The 21966-nt window shown below is 37.5% G+C and overlaps 4 protein-coding genes across 5 annotated transcripts; 2 read left to right on the top strand and 2 right to left on the bottom strand.

Annotated features, from left to right (window-relative positions):
• Window positions 1–367: 367 nt before the first annotated feature.
• LOC136258909 (ATP synthase subunit O, mitochondrial-like) lies at window positions 368–3603 on the bottom strand. The gene is made up of 6 exons (XM_066052285.1): window positions 3471–3603; window positions 3332–3385; window positions 3123–3233; window positions 2826–3071; window positions 623–709; window positions 368–570 (listed from the first exon to the last, which is right to left on the bottom strand). Exons 1-6 carry the CDS (start codon window positions 3513–3515, stop codon window positions 457–459), a joined length of 657 nt encoding a protein of 218 aa, XP_065908357.1. The 5' UTR covers window positions 3516–3603; the 3' UTR covers window positions 368–456.
• On the top strand, window positions 3392–16579 carry LOC136258908 (uncharacterized). 2 transcript variants are annotated; one of them, XM_066052282.1, is made up of 7 exons: window positions 3392–3545; window positions 3639–3804; window positions 6376–6511; window positions 14779–14902; window positions 15151–15299; window positions 15742–15882; window positions 16403–16579. In XM_066052282.1, exons 1-7 carry the CDS (start codon window positions 3533–3535, stop codon window positions 16559–16561), a joined length of 888 nt encoding a protein of 295 aa, XP_065908354.1. In that variant the 5' UTR covers window positions 3392–3532; the 3' UTR covers window positions 16562–16579. The 2 variants fall into 2 exon arrangements, with proteins under 2 accessions (XP_065908354.1, XP_065908356.1); XM_066052284.1 differs by lacking the exon at window positions 3392–3545 and adding an exon at window positions 3563–3586.
• On the bottom strand, window positions 16521–18134 carry LOC136258907 (pituitary-specific positive transcription factor 1-like). The gene has a single exon (XM_066052281.1). The coding sequence runs from the start codon at window positions 17969–17971 to the stop codon at window positions 16817–16819; it is 1155 nt and encodes a 384-aa protein (XP_065908353.1). The 5' UTR covers window positions 17972–18134; the 3' UTR covers window positions 16521–16816.
• On the top strand, window positions 17819–21153 carry LOC136258905 (uncharacterized). The gene is made up of 4 exons (XM_066052279.1): window positions 17819–18284; window positions 18349–19194; window positions 19644–20360; window positions 20549–21153. The coding sequence occupies exons 2-4, from the start codon at window positions 18361–18363 to the stop codon at window positions 21023–21025; spliced, it is 2028 nt and encodes a 675-aa protein (XP_065908351.1). The 5' UTR covers window positions 17819–18284; window positions 18349–18360; the 3' UTR covers window positions 21026–21153.
• Window positions 21154–21966: the final 813 nt, after the last annotated feature.

Genomic DNA, 21966 nt, shown 5'->3' with positions numbered 1-21966 from the left:
TAGCACCAGGTGCTGAAAACCCCTATCATTTAGCATCAAGAGCGCTGATGTGGGGTACCTTTTATTCAGTGATCGGAGTAGGATCTCTGACAGTTGGAGTGTGCTGGATGCTTGGTGTAAAAAGTGTAAGTCATGCAGTGTCTTTTACATAGACCTGAACTATTTCATATTAATTAATAAGCGCACTATGTGTCACCTTCAAGCGCCCGAATTTTTATCACTGCAGTTTCCTGAGTTTGGTCAGAAAATGAGGACCATTCTACCTCCAAAAGCAGAGAAAATAAGAAAAATAGTACCAAAGATCAAACGAAAAGAACCCAATGACTCACCAGCATCTGAAAACAATCACAAACACTCAAGCCATACGTCATTAGATAAATAAATTGCTTTTTAAATTCACATAACATTTTTATATAATGAATGATACACATAAACCTACACAACAGTTTGGAGTGGTTACAATGATTCTCGTAGTGACCCTATTGTCCTTTTAATTTGTGTAGCGGTGGACATGTCTACGAATTTGTCTCCTATTTCGATCACCAATCCACCAAGCAGAGATGGGTCCACCTAAATTGAAAGACAACAGGTACAAACGTGGATGTACGGGAAGATGGATTACCTTTCTGTCAATCTTCAGCACTTCTCCTTTCTTCACAAAGTTACTCAACATGTTTTCAACTGCTTTTGCCCTTTTATCTGTCAATACCTGCAAAAAAGAGAAACATAATTTGAGAACCACATAAAGAAATTTTGAGCAAGTATTAGCAATTCTATATTATCAAAAAAAAAAGCAGTGAGTAGATCTACACCTGCAGCTATACTATTTAATTCCCACTTCAGTAATATACAGAGTATTAGGGCGGAGCAATATTTCAATACATTGCCAATATTGCCTAATCAAGTCCCTGCAATATGATTATCACACATGTTTAGTCTTCGTAACATTATCGCATTTTGCAATAATTATCGTACTTATTGTCAAATTTGTGTCTATGCTAGGCCTCATATTTGATACAGTTTGTGTATACAGTCACTAACCATGTCAATTTGTTGACTTATTAACAAGAAAGCTTTTGTATTTTTGGTGAAAACAAGCACTCAAATTGACACTACAGACTTTCCAAACTGCGTAGTTGTGTTTCAATTTCAAAACAAACAATCGCATTAAACCTCATGCAATAATTGCATCTTTTTTAACCCTACAGAGCATAGCCTTGACTAAATTAGGGAATAAATGTCGGTTTTTAAGTGTATTTTGGCAAGAAAGCCCAACCATCTCCTGTTCATTGGGAGTAAGAAAATCTTTTATACAGCGTACAGCACATGAGTTATGGATGCCTAAATATGATGCGGTAGAAATAAAGTTTGCTGTTGTCATTTCATTGTGGAAATGGCCTTCTTTGTCCACATGGAGACGTACAGGGAAACACTATACCTTGATTGATGTGCCAGTTCATAAGGAACAGGCAGAGCCAAACCCCGTCTAAATAGCTTTCTGTCGTCATCTTTTTTTGTCAATTAAATAAGTTAAGTACTTGTAGCTTATTTGCCATGTTGTTGCTGTACAAATCAAATACATTCCTGTTCCAACTGTCTCTCCAATGCTATATTCATCACAAAAGGCTGAAATTTTGACTGTCCACTCTTTTATAACAGAGAAACAATGAAATGGAAACCGTGGAATGTGCAAAAATCACCTTTTTTTGCTCAGTGGGTCACATATTATTACACTGTAGATTTAACCTGTACAAGTAAAGTGTTTGGTTAATCCCACTCTGTGGGAAAGAGACCTATTGTAGCATTTTAAAAAATGTGTTTATATAGAAACTAAGCAGTAAATAGTCTTTTGCTGGCACCCATGCAGTATTCCTTTCTAGTTAGATAAACAATCTAGCCAATTGTAAATATTGTATGTATTTTGTAATTCATGAATTATTCTGTAGTTTCTAAATAATGTTGCTATACACTGCTACTCAGAAAGTGTAACTCAAACAAAAATCACTTTAAACCCTCAAAAGTTTTATAGTTTGTCCACTCTGTCTATTTTTTTTTATTTATGAAAATTCTCTTGACAAAGTCCTGGCTTTTCATTTTCTTTCATGTGCGAGAGGAACTCAAAACTCGTAAAATGGTGACAGTAATAGGATGGGTCAATGTCAATTATATGAATATATGGCTTTAGGGTATAACCGAAATTTGTACTCAATTACATCCATGCTGCCCAGACCTGCCCTAGTCACCCACCACCCAGTTAAGAAACAAAGGAACAAAAATTCACCACATAAACTAGTCTGATGTATTGTGAGCTGGTACAACTATTGCTATGGATGAGTAGTCCTATTCACCTACATAAATATCATTACTTTTGTGTTCCTTTTTTCTATCTTATTCTATACCCTCACAATTAAGGAGTGATGGAGATGATAGCTCAACAAGGCTAGGAAATCACACCTATAAACAAATATAGCTTTCAGCCAATAAAAGCCACACCAAACCTTTAGCAAACATGCTACACCTTAAGTGGTAAGCAGGGCTTGTCAATATTTTGAATCCAGTTGTAAAAATTCAGTATTGACACAATAGTGGGATTGAATTGAGAAAATGATTTGATCTGGGCATGAACAATTTTTGTTTTAGTATGACCATTCTTCTGCACATAAACAATTCCAAAACAAGCATAACAAAAACAGTTGAAGAAAAAAGGAACCAGTTCTATATTAAATCACATCTCCAATCCAGGGAAGTCAAAATGCATGTAGCTAATAGTTCTACTTACCACACACACACGTGCGCACACACAACGCACGCTACAAAATATGTACCTTGGCTGAAGTAATGGTACACACCACTTCCCCACGTTGTCCACTCATAATCCTGTTAAATGTCTTGACTATTGAGTCAATCCGGTTTAGCCGATTATTCTCTGTCAGTGCTGCAAACAAGTTTACCGTCATACTGGAATAATTCTGCTTCTTCATAATATCAGTAATCAGAGCCTGTTTGTTATCTTTCCTAAGGGTAGGATTTAATAGGAAATCCTGCAGTTTCTGTTCTGCAGTGAGCAATTTCTAATAGAACATACGACACTTGATCAAGGTAACAAGAAAGGCATAACATACCTGGAAATCATTTAATTCCTTCTCAATTTGATCAAGCTTGTTTTTCTTGAATGCTGCAGAGTACAACGCATGAGCATACCTCCCCTCAATTCCAAACACAGGTATGGGGGGCTACAAATAGAAACAAATAAAAATCGGTACTTGCTACGACGTAAGCACAAATAGAAACGTGTACAAAATAAGTAGTGCTTGTACAAAAATTCCTTTACCTTTACCAAGCCTTCCTGAGTAGCTGCTGCGCTATAAAACACTCGACCAGCAACCTGTAAGAGCGGCAAAGAGATGTAAGCGTAAAACGGCGAGCATAAAACAAGAACACCGCTATTAGTACTATAACATCATCATTACCTGTGCACTGGCTAGCAACCTTCTTCCACCGATAGCTGCCGCCATTTTGGTTGCGATGTAAAATGGCCGCTGCTGGTAAGAGTGTTTCTAATTGTTTTGTAAACTCTAACCACCGGGTATTTACCGTATCTATGGTGACCAACTGCTGTTGTTCTATCCCATAATTAGATCAACAACAATCATGGTGGATTGCTAGGCAGAAGAATAAGACAGTGCTGGGTACTTGGGATAATGGGGCATTCCAAGTATCGTTGAGGGACCGATGGAGTGTAGAAGACCCTCTGGCCATCCCACTACTTCATGAAATGATGCCATACTTCTGTATACCACAATGGTAATGTATATATGTGTGTATTGTAGCTCTTGTGTAATCACCATTGCTGTAAACGTTTAATCATGGAGTGCAGCACTTGGCTTTATTTGGGATGTACAAGATGTCACACTGAAGGAAGTGCAGATGTAGCTCTTTACATATACACTAGCAAATTGCAATGGGGAACAAGTCACTTTCTGGACTGGGGGCACTCAACAATATTTCTTATTCTTTCAGCTTTCTTGTAGGTCCCTAATGGGGTAGTGATTTTAAAAACAAAAATTATGGATAAATACTCTCTTTTCCCTTATAGCCATTTGTATAAGTTAAGTTTTATACACTAGCTATATGGGAGGAATCGATATATTAATGGATTTCTGCAAACTGCAAAAAAAGCCTAGAAATTCTCACTGCTATTGTTAGTAGTAAATTTTTCTGCTTTGTTGCATTAATTATGAGATGCCTAAATTTCTTCAGATAAGCTATGTATGTATCTGCTAACTACTAGCACACTACATGCTGAAATTTGCGCATAACAGTGATAGTGCATTTATATAGGGGTGGCATCAATATCTGGTGGCACGACATGATTGTAAAGTACGCACTAAAAGGATGCAATTTTAGCAAAATTTGGCATGCTTTTACAACCAATAATTGTACTATGTATCAGAAAGTTTACGATGTCTGTATGCCCATTTTGAAGTGAATATGTGATGAACTGTATTTTCTGGTTTGACTAAAATAACCCAGTGAGATCCATGATCATGAAACAGACAATTACTTTAGTCCTACGTACAAGGTGTGACAACCGAAAGGTGTGGAACCAAGCTGTACTGTACTACACTTATAGTACCCATACCTTTGGGAGTGCTCAAATGTCCTTAATGTACTTCTGTGTGTTGCCTGTTTCATCAGTATAGTATTGCCAAGCAGTCCGTGTGTATTGTCTTTCCAGATATCACGAGATATGTTCCCCAATAGAACCCAAAACAATTGACCGTTTACCAATTTCTGGTACATCTTCATAAAGTCATCCTTGATACACATAGTACCTGAAGTTAACACAAAACATCACCATTACACTAGAGCACTGTACAGCTATGTATGATGAACGTAAAGTGCTTGTAGTTGTTGCTTATAGTGATTGACCAACAGAATACACATTAAATTTTATAGTGTACCCAAGAGTTAATTCAAAATATTTGTATGGGGCCATACAATGTCATTAGTACGTGTACACTGTAGATGCCTTGACATAGGTTAGTACATTATGCATTTTAAGAACAGTATAGGATATGCTACACATGTACATATTTGGTCAAGCCACCTAATACATTTAAAAAAATCCAATACGTGTGTATATATACACATTAAAAATGACATTATGTGATTCTAGAATGATGGGGATTTTAATGCTCATTAATCTTTCATTACATTTTAATATAGACCCTGAGCTACAGGAAGTAAAGATGCTCAATTTAAAAGAAATAACATCACTTCCACTATATACATTCAACACAGGTAGCTATGTAACTGGATTCATCATTTCATTCATCTTGTAGACTTAAGGTCACACTCAGTAAAAAAAAAAAAAAATCATAGATTAGCACACTAATGAATATGGCACTGATTAAAGATGAATTCCACAGATACTTCTTTTAGTGACATTCCAAGCACTTAGTAATCTACATCCTAGTATATGGCTTATATAGTGTAATCTACATCATAGTATATGGCTTATATAGTACTTGTATTATAGCTAGGAGGTGGCATTCCAATAAATCTTACATTCCAAATAGTCCGATCTTTGTCCTCGGTCAGAGTCGAAATCGACAGTCAAGTAAGAAATTTCCAATAGGTATCGGGTCAAAGAACAAGCGTTGGTAGTTAAATTTTTATATACCACTATTGCCATTTAAAGAAATGACCTTTTACTACAATATAGAGATTGTCCTCTATCGATATGAAGCTACACTATAGACCTGTTAATACTTTTCTCAGATTTTCAATTATGTCCTGAATTTGCTTGGAGAGATTTCACCATTAGCTGTAAGCTTTTACAACATTTTGTGGACATATTTTGCATTATGTCTTATTACACGTTAGCTGTTTTTGTATACTTTTTCTCTCATTTGTTGTTGTTGTTGTCTTTCTTTTATTTATTTCGCAATGTCGAGTTATTCCAGTCACACAACACGTTTATCTTCAAATCTATATTTCTACTGTGATGTTTATGAAAATCTTTTTTAAGGTCGTGGTATCTCCCTGTACCTGACTTGAAGCCATTCAGCAAACGAATAAAAACTTAACTCAAATTTATTTATTAATCACATAGCACTTCTATGTCTTGCTTGTTTGTGTGTGTGGTGGTTGAGGAGGATAATTTGTCACTCCCTTATATGACATCCTTAATGAAGTGGCACTTAGTAAATTTAAATTTTTGTGTGATGTGATTCTTACCAAGAAAATTGTTCGTATGTGTGTAGTGTACACATATGCGTGTGTGTATATAGTGTGTGCGTGTGTGTGTGTGTGTGTGGACACGTGTACAATACATACAGTACTGATACTTGTGATATTATTTCCTACTAGTGGAGTATATGGTCATGAAGATTATCACATGGCACTACCACTACTGCTAGTACACTTGCCCAGTGGACCAGTGATACAAAAGGGATCATTGTATCATTGTCTACCAGTTGAACTGCAGGCTGTGTTGAATCAGAATGTGAGTGAGCGAGAACTGTTGTGTGTGTGAGTGTGTGTGTCTGTGTATTGTAGTGTGTGAGACATCACAGTATATAGTAGTGATACTCACAATGTCCCATGTTTGATGTTCAGTGATACCCAGTTTTCCTTGAGCAAAAAGCTTTATTTACATTGCTCCAATCTACCCAGCTTGTCTTCCTACAATATTGATGCTTCATGGTGGGTATAGTGAAGTATTGTGTTTGTGTATAGCTAGCTTGTAGTGGTGGTGTGCCTCTCAGTGTAACGCAGTGTAGTATGAGAATTGATGGTAGCACTTGCTACTACATACGTACATAAAAATCCGTTTCAATAGTTTTGCTAGTCATGTTGACTGTCAAAGCATGGCTTCCTTGTCAGCTACACCACCATGCAATCCTCAGCACAATGACTCGTATTTCTTTCTAATTACAACCACTCACAGAAGCACGATAGTGTAGTGGTATACTCACTAGCGGAGTCACTACATTTCGTAGAAGCAATAAAAGTTAGGCCAACATAACTGCCTTCTACAATGTACGTGCTGTGGATATTCGATTTAGAACTGGTGACGTGTTCTTTGTGGTTTAACACTACATGTGAAGCACTCGCTACACACAGGAAGTTATTACAGCTGTAGGGAAACTGTAAATTCTGGGGTAGTGCTAAATGCTATTACTGCTAAAGGATGTTTTGATAACATGTGATTTCTAGGGTAAACACCATGTTTATACCTGGCTTTTATCAATTAAGTGTTTTAAAAGGATTTACCATATCGGTAGTACAAACTACTGCTACGCACAAAATTTTTGTGGCCAGTGTTGTATCCGCACTGTCCGGTACTGACGTGTGAAAACTAAAGTGAAACGTGATCATATCATAACTTGTTATGACTTATTCATGTGATGATGAAACTTCGCTGTTTTGACATGTGATAGACAACCGAAAATTTTTATTAGTTTATTTTGTGGTTGATATCCCACTGTATTATATGCCTTCAATAGAAGCATGATCTAATCCCAGGCCAGCTGTGTCGGGCAAGTTGCTTTGTACATAAATGACCAGGAGTTTATAAGCGCCAAAGGCACATTCAGTGCTTGTAAGCTCCTGAAATAATTCATCTGAGACTTTCAAAAATGGCTGGTCTCTTTATGTGCAGTGGCCTTATTAAGCAGGGGGCAGGCCACTTCATACATGTAGGTAAATGACACATTTCAGGGTTCTAGTATCCTTTTTTACGCAGCGGCCTAATTACCGAATCTTGTAGCAACTGTGTGCAGCACAAACTTTTAGAAACATTTTTGAGATCTACCTACGTGCATGTTCCTTGCTTAATTATGTGTAGATTTTTTTCAGTGGAAAGCTTCATATACCTGCTGTACACTCCATCCTTACTGTATGAAGCTTTCATGTACTGTGTCCTTATTTTTTAAAAAAATCTTTAACAATGCATGGTCACATTCTGTGTACATCCAATAGACAGATGTCACGTACAGATGTCTTGGCAATGCTTTGAACAGCACCATTGTTTATTAGCATTTGTTCCAATTGTGCTGTTGTTGCATATCAGTAGTAAGTTATTGGTAGGTGTTAATATAGTGTGTGGTATGGGGAAAGTAGTACTATGGTAATTTTGATGAAGTACAAGCTCATGAATTTGTAACCAATTTCTTCGTTGTAGGTAAAGTGAAAACATTAATAGCAATTACTTTATTGTGTGTGCACATGTGTCTGTGTGTAGTGATTGTGTGTGTGTGTGTGTGTGTAGTGATTGTGTGTGTGTGTGTGTGTGTGTGTGTGTGTGTGTGTGTGTGTGTGTGTGTGTGTGTGTGTGTGTGTGTGTGTGTGTGTGTGTGTGTGTGTGTGTGTGTGTGTGTGTGTGTGTGTGTGTGTGTGTGTGTGTGTGTGTGTGTGTGTGTGTGTGTGTGTGTGTGTGTGTGTGTGTGTGTGTGTGTGTGTGTGTGTGTGTGTGTGTGTGTGTGTGTGTGTGTGTGTGTGTGTGTGTGTGTGTGTGTGTGTGTGTGTGTGTGTGTGTGTGTGTGTGTGTGTGTGTGTGTGTGTGTGTGTGTGTGTGTGTGTGTGTGTGTGTGTGTGTGTGTGTGTGTGTGTGTGTGTGTGTGTGTGTGTGTGTGTGTGTGTGTGTGTGTGTGTGTGTGTGTGTGTGTGTGTGTGTGTGTGTGTGTGTGTGTGTGTGTGTGTGTGTGTGTGTGTGTGTGTGTGTGTGTGTGTGTGTGTGTGTGTGTGTGTGTGTGTGTGTGTAGTGATTGTGTGTGTCTGTGTGTAGTGATTGTGTGTCTGTGTGTAGTGATTGTGTCTGTGTGTGTCTGTGTGTAGTGATTGTGTGTGTGTGTCTGTGTGTCTGTGTGTGTGTGTGTGTGTGTGTGTGTGTGTGTGTGTAGTGATTGTATGTGTGGTGCGTGTGCATGTGTAAGTGCGTGTGTATGTGTGTGTGTACAAACACATGTACCCTTTCACTACAGGATACAGTGAATGTAATACAACTGGTATGTACCACCACTGCTCACACTTTCGCCATACTGAGATACAGTAATATATATTGTTGTACTCAATGTATGCTAGTGTGTTCTTCACTTGTTATCCACCAGAGGAGTTCATGAGCTACAATTGTGACCACAACCAAATATTTGTGGTATTGTTAACTGACCAAATATATTGCCACAATACCACAATCTACATATACTTCCCAAACAACAGCTTTAAGTGAAATCCTGGTGAACACATTGTGAAGTTTTAACCTGTTTAGATCCAGGGCTATTGTTTATGCTGACTATCAAACATGTGACTCACTCAAGTCATGTGGCCAGGTGTACAATATCAATGTAATTTGCAAATAGGATTGGTCTTTTTAGTGAGTTTGTACTGAATTGTCGGTTATTGTCTGTATCGATCACCAGGTTTAGCAAACATGTTACGGTACATGAAATGTGGCTTCCACACACACATTCGATATCATGTTTTAGTGGGATATAACTCACTTATCGAAAAGAGTAACCATGAGATTATGCCATTATACGGTACTTCAGGTTTAGATGTATATGCATGAATGTACATTGGTAATATATAATGGATCAATGGATTTTCATGTTCATTACCATGCTAAAAGTGGTGAGTTAGATTTGAACAAAATCTTGGAGGGAAATTGCACTGTAATTGTTATTTCAATAACTTAAGGCACAAAAATGTTACAGTAAGTAGTGATGCAAATGTAGATCTCTCTATGGTAAACTATAACCATGTACCACTCCAAAATTGGACTGTCTCCAGAAAATAGTACAACGATTTTTCTAAAGCATAGTAACTCAAATAAACTGTGTATTATAATGTGTATGCCAGGTTTAACTTTTGTTTATGAATCCATGCACTTATTGGCTCTTGCACAGTTGTCGTAAACTGTGTAGATTGTTTGAATGAAAAATTTTATTGACACCTTTCAAATTGACTGCTAACATCCTCTAATTAATAACCAAATATATTAATCATTTTATATAATTTTTGGTCTCATATTTGTATGAGTTTTGTTTACAGGCAATCCTGGGAAAGTAATGGCCAATATTCTTGATGTCACAGCTTGTCATTATTCTAATATGCTGTCGTGGATCACTGATTGGCTAACCTATAATATTAATATGCTATATTAGCTACTAAATACATATTATGTCTAAAATTTTTGACAGTGCAAAGCAAATTGGTGATATGATTACCTTCACTTTAATTGTTAAGTCTATGACTGCTGCTTTTGGTGATAAATGCTTCGTGCTATATCAAAGAAACCTGCTCAGTTTGCACATCGTCCTACGAATGCCCTTTATTCAACGTTTCAATATTACTATTGTGTACATTACAGTACATACACAATAATTAAATGATTAGTAAAGTAATTAAATAGCTACATGTACAGTATCTTACTTATTACAGTCAGAAAGAATTATGTAAGATCTAATCAGTTACATCAAGAGTTCATAATAGTTTAGAGGGAGCATAGTTAAATTATCCATGCAGGTAATTGGTGGTTGTTTCTATGTACTGTATTTGTTAAATTTCTTGGAATGTGTTGGTGTTGCTTGAAAGTGTCTTGAGGTTTTTCTTTGGAAGGCAATAATCCATTGCCCAGCAAAATTAGATTAGTTGCCTAGCAACTAGTTGTCATTGCTAGACACAGGTCTGATGTACCATCCATGCTTACTGTGTTGTTATAGTGAAACCTCACTGAGTTATCTCTTTAACAGGACCGCCAGTAAGGCCACCCCTACCTCTCTATAGCGACCACCTCTAGACTCTGTACCTAAGGTGTCCATACTTCATGTGTAACCTACCTCATTGTCAAGACCATATTTTGGTGCTAAAACGTGTTACATTGCATCATAACCATTCACAGTTCTATGCGTTGTTTGGACACTGAATACTTTACCAGTTAGATGTTTTTAAAAATAATACGATCCTAGTTAGGGCTTGTAAAACGTTCTGTGGTATTGCTGTATCATAACATTTACAAAGAGGAGTAAATTGGCTGAACTGTTTTGTATGGGACCACAACATATGACATAGAATGGCTCAGGCTTTGTGTACGTACTGTGTATGTGACATACACTTAACACACTGTACTGCAGTATGTTATGACAAAAAGTGTCTGTTTATGAATGAAGTCTTACTAGTGGCGCAAAGAAATGTGGTCTCTGCATGAGGTGATCTCATTAACAAGCTAAGAGAGGTATATCTTAGTAACTCAATATGAAGGAAGCTCTAGGAGTCTTTGGGTGGTAACGGTTTCAAAGTGGTCTTATTAATGAGGTGGTCACTAATTAAGATGTGACATATCCATCTAAGTGTGCACCAATTATAAATTTCTAATACTAAATCTGTAATTAAAATTGTATGTGTACATTTAAATATTTAAATATCTCATTTCACCTATAAATGATGATTGTGGCTAATTCCGTCTATGAAATACACAAAAATATTTTGTGTCTGGGAATTTTGACTTGATTTAATACCTGGTCCAGGGAAAATGAATTTTTAAAATTTGCGATTGCTAAGCTACGTAGCAATTTGATGCTATGTATAGCCATGACTTGAAATGTTGCAAGCACCTCTGGGAAAATATAATCTAATGGTATGTGAAATGCTCAAACTGAGGACTCAATTGTGATTGATGTAAGTCACATAAATATTCTATTTAAAATCTCTCCTGCATGTTTCCATTTAAGAAACATAAAATACGTAGTCATGTTACGTGCACAATCTGAATTCGAAGTCATGATACAGTGTGTTTGTACATATTGGAAATAATCCTATCTGTGTACTGACAAAAACTGTGTGTGTGTGAGTATACATGCATGTGTACATGCATGTGTGTAAATCTGTAGTGAACTGCCATCTGCAAGGAATGTATGTACATAGCTACAATTAGTGAATTATGTCAAATATATATTTAAAATTAGTATGAGTTGATCAGCCTAAAACTTTCCAATTTAAAATAGTTTTATTTATAATATTTTATAAATTATTTTATGGCTTTACGTTTTCTGAGATGTTGTCAAAATTTTAGCTCAGAAGTACAAGATGGATAGATGTTCTCGTTTTTTAGTTGCATAGGTGGATACACCTGTACGTCTGTACATGCATACTGTGGTTGATATATAGCATAGTACCAAGAGTTCATATGAACTCTTGATAGTACCATAGTTGAAACTGACTTGATGCGGCATACTTATTTAATTTTTAAAATGAAAGTGCTTCTAAGGAGTATGACTCATGCTGTCATCTGTGTGTATTCAGTGTTGCTGTCATGAGTGACTATTGTTTCATTGTTTTCTCTGAATCATGCCGACTGTTAAAGGAATAATTTAATGAGCATGAAGAAGAAGTGTAGTTACATCATTTTGCTGTGTAGTTAAAATATTGGATCATTTAGTTGTACTAGTACAGAAGACACTTAGGCTAATACTTCATAACTGTCTGTAACTTGGAACTTATTCCTCTATCCATATCATTAAAGCTTATATGGTTTATGGATATACTACGTTACATTACACTATAGATAGATACCATAAACTTTCTCTGTACTTTCCAATTTTCTAGCCCATGTACCACAACAATAAAATCTTACTATGGTTTATTTTTTAGTGAATTGGATACCTGCAAAGCCATATTAACATGCGTACCTACCTTGCACAACAACATCCACCAAGCATACACATGCATGCGGAGGTATTGACAATTTAATTAGGCACCATCTCAAAGTGTTATTATATCTTGAGGATCAAAGGACAATGATGATAAGTGATAAGTATTTTATCACCTAGTGCAGTAGTTACCACTACATGGTGTGAGGGAGGGAAATCTGATTCTAGATATACTGCTTAGTACCATCTTAGTTCCTCAGAATACTCATTGCTACAGAGATCATGGCTAAATTTGTGTCTTATTCTTGAGTTAATCACTTAGACTCCTGTAATAACTAATAATATTGGCCCTTTACAAGGACATAACTATATTATGGTCGAACGTCCTATTTTACCACCACAAAACAGGTGGGCTTACCAGCTTGCTAACACAGATAATTACATTTTGAAGGTGTTGTTTATAAAAGCTTTGTCGATTATGTAACAAAACTTTCTTGACCTGTGACAGTTGACATACACGTAAATGATTTTTGTACCACTTGCCTACCTGTTACATAATCATGTCCATGAGAAAAGTTTCTGTTTTACAATTAGCACCTCGCCAATATGTATATTGTGTTTACTAATTGCTAGTTATTTGTACACACAACAGATGGCTAGTCCCTTGTTTTGTGTATACGGCTACAGCCACCATTTATTTATTCTCAGGCTTTATAATATGTAGGCACTTATCCCTTTTTGCTACAGTACAGGGGGTATCCTCTGACTGCTGATCATACTTTATTAGGCATTCCATGAAAAGTTTATGGTAGCTATTAAGAAATCCTTACAGCTATATTATTAGCAATGAAAATGTGACAAGTACAGTAACTTACGTGATCAAGACTTCTAAGATGCTGAGAACACCAAGTCTGCAGGAGGACATTCTGTATCGCCGGCCAGCTGTATGGCTCCTTATAGATCCTTAGGCATTTACATAGAATGCAGGTTGTTTGGGGTTCAAGTTACCACCTGTTCTGGGATTTCAACAGAACTTGAATGTCAAGATTGTGATCTCCTGTTTGGGCCTTCTTGTGTGTCTCTAGAGTGATAATTAATAAACAATGATCAAGTTAAATGAGTGCATATCTCAGTACATGGTTAACAAAACCATTTTAGGTCTAGCTACAACTTGGTTTGGTTTCTATGACATTTTCAGTCCAAAAACATCAGTTGAGTAACTTCTGAAAAATTCATCTAGTACCAGCTACTAAATGTTTACAATGAATTTTTTGGTATTAATGGTGATATAATTTGTTGCATTTCTTTCAATTAACTATACCACATCAAGACATGTCTACAGCTTCACTCACCTGGTCCTCCTTGCTGAGCTGTTGACAATAACGCTGCTATTGTCTGTAATGGATCAGCTATGGTTGACCCATAAACTGGCAGTAGTTACACCTCATGATTTATAATAGCTTATCATAGCCTGACTGTTACATTGCTAGGTGTGTTTGTGTGTGTGTGTGTATTGAGAAATTTGCCGATTTGAGCATTTAATGTGAGAATTATGTTTTATTGATGTGTGTTGTGGGGGGGAGGGGGGGGTATGAATCACAATTACTACTATAGCATTCCAACAGCTTGTTTTGTATAACATAATATGAGACAATTAGCTGAAAATAATTGCCAATACTATATATTGCATACAATGAATATAGATTGATATTTGAAATGCTCATTAAAGGCTGCAAGACAACATGTATAAACTACAGGGCTAAAAATTAAATGAGCAGTTATGTAAAAAGTGACCTCTAGCCTAGAATTGTTTTTACATCTTTTGGTGAGCTGCATGGAGCTGGTCTTCCTTCACAGTGTGTGAAGTTACATATGTGATTTCTATATTCTTGTATGGCATCATACGTTATTTAATTCATATACATCAAACAGTTTATTTAGCCAATCAGGATTTTATTATTATATATATTTGGAAAACATAATTTTGTGTTTAATTATAGATTTTTAGTCAAGTTATAAACACACACTAGAATATTCCAGTAGTAGAATTGACGTAGGCAGGGATGCCATACAAGTTCTATTATCAGCTTACATTTTTAGTGGCCTGGTGTTTATGTTACAACAGATGGCAACACAACCTTCCCAGTTGGATGTACTCTTAACAGTCCACTCCAGGCCATGTTTTGAAAATGGCATTGATCCCAGCTTGCAACACATCAACCTTCTCTTCCACACGTGGGCATTTCAAGGTTAGAACCACACCACACAACCACGCATCAAACAAAGAAAGCTTGTATTTATATGGTTCCATCTGTCAGCTGTTTCTTTCATACCTCTATTGATTATTGTACCTTATTGAATTAGTTCAAGCCACTTCTAGTCATATCTTGTAGAAATGGTGGGTGATATCAGCTTCTTTATATTTAATATATCCTTAACAAGGTTATACAATTATTATTGTTCTAGCAACAATAGATGATACCATTGGATGCTACAGGTGTAGACTTGGCCATTACTCCTGAAATCAGCGATGATGTCGTGATGGGGATATTTGGACCTAACGGAGTACATGAAGTAGCACAAGACATCGTCGAAGAACTGAATGGAGTGCCAGTACAGAGAACTGGAAAACTGGTTGTATACATTGTACGTTAATAAGTATAATTGTCTACAATCAAAACATTGTTATATTATTGTTTATGTATCCTATATTTTTAAAAAGTTCAGTGGAGGTTTTGTTTAGTTTATGCTATTGGATTTCCATATTCATGTACATATACTTGGTGTAAGCCAACCATGAACTTTCTATTTCGGTGTGTGTTTATTTGTTACACAACCATGTAGATCCCACAGTTCTGTATCCTTAAAAAGAGTTCACAGATACAAATACCCAATTAATTGGTTATGACTTCTTACTGAGGATGCGGATTGTTTAAAAGATATTTACAAGTGTCAAATATATCCTTTAGTAATTATCCATTAGGAACTTTCAAGTATGAATTTTATAAAATAATAGTTATCTGAAACAATGAGGAAATGATGACATTATTGTGATAAACATGTTATATCATTTGTCTTGTTCACATAGCATGGAGGGGCAAGGTTTTCACCACACAATGCTCAGCTGGGTTTGGATGATGATGTTTCTGTCCATTCCTTTTTCTCTTATGGTTACCAGCCACACACAGGACGATCAGTTGTCACTTTTCATTTGATGTGTAGTAATGAAGTGTGATGTAGTACTGTGTGTTTGTGATGTAACAATGGTAATAATCGACCATGTGCTTATTTGGCATACCCAACCAGGAATGTTTTGAAGCACTGTCGCCTTTTGTTATCATATCTATTAGCTAAAATTAAAACAAAGTTGGTTTGGTAAATTGAGCTACGATGTTAACAATATTGGGAGGGTCGTGAATATCATTTTGGTGTCAAATGTGATCAAGGCTGACTGAGGAATTTGCTTCTTTATCGTAGGAGTATGGACTGGCATCTTTAACAGATGTTCCTTCCTGAATGCATTATGGATTTTATGGTTAATTCCAGCCAATGACAATATTAGACTGTTGACTATTCACACTCAATTATAGCTCATGGGTATGTGTTTGAGTCTAGGCCCACCTGAATGACTGTCCATCAAAAAAACCACCAAATATCTGTGGATTAGTTAAGCCAACCTACCATGTGCCTGTGGTTGGCCTATAACATCTGAGTGGTTTCACACATGTGTGTTTTTCATTTGTGTGTAGAACGGTGAGGCACCATTAAAGAAGTGTTTAACTGGCTGCAAAGATGTGGGGGAAGTAGTAGCTAACTTTGACAACCTATCAAATACCCGACCAGAATTCACAGCACATTTAACTAGTATTAACAATTTGTTGCAATCTTGTAATGATTATCTTAATTGAAAACAGATACAAAACTTGTATATATACATGTGAAGACATTAGCACACCACATCTGTAATTTACGGAGGCATCTTATGCCTACTACGGTACTACTGCACAAACTACAATAACAATACTAGAAAATGTACTAACAAACTTTGCAGCTAAGAAAAAGGACATTTGATTAAAAAATCTCATACGAATGGCATATGTGGCAATATCTCAACTATTATGTTATACAGTACAAAAGAATGCATGCGTGTATTTTACTTATAGTTACTCATCTTTGATGCTACTACTGCTACTTAGTGATGTCCGCACTCTTTTCTCTTTCTGTCGTCGATTACAGAACCAGATTCTTACAACTTCTTTATCCAACTGAAGTGCCTCGGCTATTTTGGTAATGTCACTTGACGATGGTTTGGGTTGTCGGTAAAACTCTTGTTCCAAAGACTCTCTGGCAATTGAGCCAATTGTTGTCCGTCGTTTCCGTCTTCTTTCTGGAGAGAGATCACCAGGCTGGTTGCCTCCTTGTCTTTCTGCCTCATCTAGCCACTTCTCCAAGGTTGGCTTCAACTTCTGTGCATTTTTGAAACTCAGCTGCAAGTTTTCAAATCTGCATATTGTGGTTTGGCTAAAGTCAGTTCCATGAATTTCAGCAAGGGCAGCCCCGACTTGGGTTTGAGTGAAGCCCAGCTTGACACGTTTTGACTTGAATGCCTGTGCAAATGACTCTAGGCCTTGTACCTCCGGAGATTCCGGATCTACGGGCTGCAGCGGGTGAAGGTTTTTATGAATGTCTCTTGGGCTTTGGATTACTGTGTGGTAACGAGGTTGGGTAGGGAAAGGCTGAACTAGTGTAGCGCCTGCTGTAGACATAGCCATTCCTTGGTGTTCTTCAGTAGCTGCCAAATGCTCTTCGTAGCTATTCAGGCGCACTCTATTGCTAGGCTCTAGACTTACAGATTGGATCACGGACGGTACAACTTTCGCAACAGGATAACCACCGGTGCTGGCCACTTCTTGCTTAACAATCAGGTTGTGTTCAGCTGGCGGTGAACGGCAGAGTTGCATAAACGAGGGGGCACTGTGAGTTACCGGCAATCGCAACACTGAGACTGATCCAACAGGCACTGGAGTGCAGCTTAGATTGCTAATCACTGTAGTGGTTGGAGGAGGGTACAAAAATCGCGCCTGTTCGCTTGTAGGGCTTTGCTCTTCAGAACTTAATGAATGTGTGGGCGACCCAGTCACCTCTGTAGATAGGCGATTCTCCACGATTTCTTGCTGTTTCGCAGGTGGCAATCCGTTGTGCAGGTTTGCCATTGGTTGTTGCAAATTGCTGGAGGCCGGAGCGGCGGTTGACTGGAGGTAGAAATGAAAACCGGGTAATTGCTGCAGCGAATTCGAAGCTGTACGATTTTCAATCATTACGTCATGTAAAACTGTCTACCTTTGCCAACTGTAAGCATTTACTTTTACTCAGTAGTGACTCACTCTGTGATGCTACCCTTACTGCTCCGTCACTTAATTTTTGGTGTTTTCCAGTGCCCACGCCACTGACCTATTTTTTCTCTAATTTACACAGTCGGCCTGCCTACGCATTTAGTGTGTTATGTGATTGAATTAATTTTTGCGATGACGTATTACGGCCAGGTCAGGTGCTCTTTACAGCACGTGCTTCCGGTTACTTTCTGCCCGAATCTTAGCGAATCCTTGTGTTGAACCAGAGATTGTTGCGAAGGTGGGTGCTTTTTATGTGTATCTATACACTTTCATATCGGTTTCTTTTTGGTCTTAAAAAATAGCATTACCTCAAGATGACTAGCGGTGTACAGGTGGTGATTGCAGTGTTCGTGTTAATTGGAGCCGGACGTGCTCAGGATTGTCTTACTAGCATGAATGATGGCCCGTCACTCCCAACATTCCCTGACCAATTCTCAGTTGATATTGAAGCCAACATCATACACCTCAATTTTACCCTGCACGTGACTGAATATTATGACAACATTAATCAACGTGGTCGTTTTGAGAGCTATTCATCTTTTGGGAGTAATGTGACATTTGTTAACTATGATATGATGGAGGTGTCCCACATTACAACAGGAGCCGATGGCCAGAAAAGTTGTATGGCTACTCCACTTGCTTCTAATTCATCTCGATTTGCACGTTTCCTTTTTGGTGCACAATTTGACAATGGTACAGCTCACATTATATCAACCACACAATTTCTGATGTTTGGAGCAGAGTTCAATGAGACATATATCGGGATTGAAACTGTACGTGGTGTTCCTTGTCATAGGTGGCAGTCATGTAACGTTACCACAGGATCACAGAGGAATTACACAATTGACTACTACTTTACCCAAACCAATTGGAGCTATAATCCTGTGATGATCCCATTTCAGGTGGTGATCAATGGTACTCGTCCTGATAGGAATGTTACTGATGGTTCAATCCATGAAGTGTATAATGTGTACTCGTTTGTTAACTTCCGACCTGGTCCTGCTGATGATGAGTTGTTTCGTGTACCCCCAGGCCTGCCATGTCTTGGAAGACAAACAGGCAAGCCACTACCTCCATTACCACAAGACTACTACACTGTATTGTATGAAACTGCCAACCCCATGAGCAATGTGATCTTGTACCTCCGAGTAAGTTAATGAGTGCTTGCAGCTTTGCATGGCCGTACCACAGTTTCCAATTGTAAGTTTTGTCTGATAGCTAATCACAATGACTTTCTGTGCTTGTTGAGTCAGCACTGTTGATCAAAAAATTTACCAGCAATATACAGAATTGTTAGCACAAGTTCATAATAGTAAGAAGTATGGCTCTTACTTTTTTCATATTCTTGTTAGCAATTTATTAGGGTTATCTTCCCTACCTATTGACAAAGGTTTTGTCTGGTACACAAGGCTAGGGTAGGAGTGGGAAGACATGTATGTAATAAGATGTTTCATTTTCATGGTAGCTCAATAGCTGTAGATTTTAATGCCTTCGTGCATAATAATATATTGTCAGTAACACATGATGTTCATGCATGTGTGTTGTTTCCTCTCACTAAAATGTAATGTTTTAAGTGGTGGTGTCATCCTTCATACAGGAGTACTATGGGTTTAGTCAGCAGCTATACAGGTTGGACTTATACACCAATTCTGACAGTCCAGTTGTCATCATTGAGGACTTCAATGAGGGTGTACATTACAATATAACTTACCGTTATGGGACTTGTTCTGCTCTTCCTATTAATGCCACAAGTGCATCTGCAGTGAGGGATTCTAATGAGACATTTCACTTGGAAGGACTGAAGCAACATCTTCAACGGCAAGACCAATACAATTACACTTATGAAGGAATTAGTCAAGTTCGTGGTGTTGACACTGAATCATGGATATCTGTACGTAACAATCAACCCTTAAGTGACGTTACTAATTTTACTGGCTTTTTCCAATATATTTCTGTACAATCCTCTGTATGGAGTATTGCTACTGGGTTTAATAGTTCATCCAACATGTCTGTCCCGTGGAGAGTAGTGGTAGATGGTAACTTCACTTATCGGTTACCCAATGGTACAGTAGGTTCAATATATCAGAGAATAGCATATGAGATGTTGGAGTTCAAGACATCAGAACCAGATTATGATCCATTTGATGTGTCAGTTTGTTTTGGTGTTGACCAGTACACTTTATTGAGGCTGACTCTTCCCCTTCCTGATGGTACACCATATACCTCTCTTGATCACAGCCTGCTGAGGACCAGAATTAGACTAGCATTATCACGAGCTGCTAACATACCAGCTACAAGACTTGGAGGAATCAACGTAAGTGTTTTGTTAATTCCTGGATGTTCAGTTAGTGGTCAGTTTATGTAGTGTTAACACATACTGTACAGTAGTAAAGAAACAATATTATTCACTTATGCATAATGTAAATTAAGCCAATACATTCCATTATTAAATATGGACATATTGAAATAGTCTGTATCATTGTGTCATTTATTCCATTATAGGTGTATGATCGTGGTAACAATACTTTGTTGGTAAATCTGCACGTATTAGACTCACCTCCCTACTCCATACATCCCAACTCTGTATCAAGGGACCAGATTGTATCCATGTTGATGGACAAGGTGAACTCTGGACAGGTTAGTATCACACTGGGAGAACTCACCATCACACCATCAATAAGAATGCGATCAAACAATTCTTGTCCTAATCCCAGTAACGTGGAGCCAAGTACTACTGTGACTTCTACAATAAGGACTTCTACAATAACGTCATCTCCCGGGCCAACTTGTGTCAAAGAAGAGGAAAGTGAAGGATTAGACACAGGGGCTGCAGTGGGCCTTGCAATTGGGATGTTAATAGTTGGAATCATCATTGGTCTAGTGTCTGCAGTTCTGACCATGTGGGTGATAAGGAGAGGGAAGTCGGCCTCTTTTAAAGCATCAACTTATAGCAAGCAAAAGGATGACGCAGTCATCTAAATAACAATATGGAGTGCTTTCATAAACATACACGTTTGTACATTTTGTGTTGTGTAAAAGTACTTGAATTCTGCACTGTCATGCTTTTTTTGCTCTCAAAATCATTCATTAAATTATTTAAATTGGTAGCAATGAAAGTTGTGGTAAAATTTTAATTGATGTAATATGCAACAAATTATGTGGTAACATGGTTGTTTACATCCCATCATATCTCATGTCTTTCATGTTGATAAACAGTGAGCTAATCCAACATGTATGCCATCTTGTATTAGTCAGTGGAAAAATAGATTTCCACACATTAGAGTGTTGGCCAACATGACACCTTTACCTACACAATTCACTTATAAGGATTCTTTTGGAATTTGTAACATGTTTAGTGGACTGTTGTGTACATACTCCCCACATGCATATTTAAACTCTCAGGCCAGTTACCTACACAACGCTGCACATAGTACTTCAGCTATCATAAACAAACCCTTACAAAACTACAAGGGCTACCGTCTATGTAATAGACCACTGTCTTTGTAATGATAGTAACCGCCTACAACTGGTGGTTATAAACTCAAGGTTCAATTTTTTTAAATAACTGACAACAGGAAGGTTGAGGGCTTGCTAGATTTTGCATATGGATTCAGTAAGACCATGTTGTTGCGCAAGTTTATGACATTATATGGAAAATGATGATTTCATTTGAGTAATTTTTAAAAGCAACCCTACTTACTGAACCCTAGCATTTAAAATATAAGATATTATTCACATAGCTAATGCGTCTATTAATGTCATGCCCCATCCACCCCTGGCTAGGTGGGGGAATACAGGGGGATTTGACAAAGTCTAGTGCCAAATTCCCCAGTACTGGGACTAAGAAGCTTGTCAAGCTATGTCCCCTCCTCAAAAGAGGGGTTTCTATTTGGGATTTGATTTATTTATTACATATTTGT

The sequence above is a fragment of the Dysidea avara genome, chromosome 6, assembly GCF_963678975.1.
Source record: "Dysidea avara chromosome 6, odDysAvar1.4, whole genome shotgun sequence".
Taxonomy (NCBI): Eukaryota; Metazoa; Porifera; class Demospongiae; order Dictyoceratida; family Dysideidae; genus Dysidea; species Dysidea avara.
This window is presented reverse-complemented; position numbering and strand designations above follow the sequence as displayed.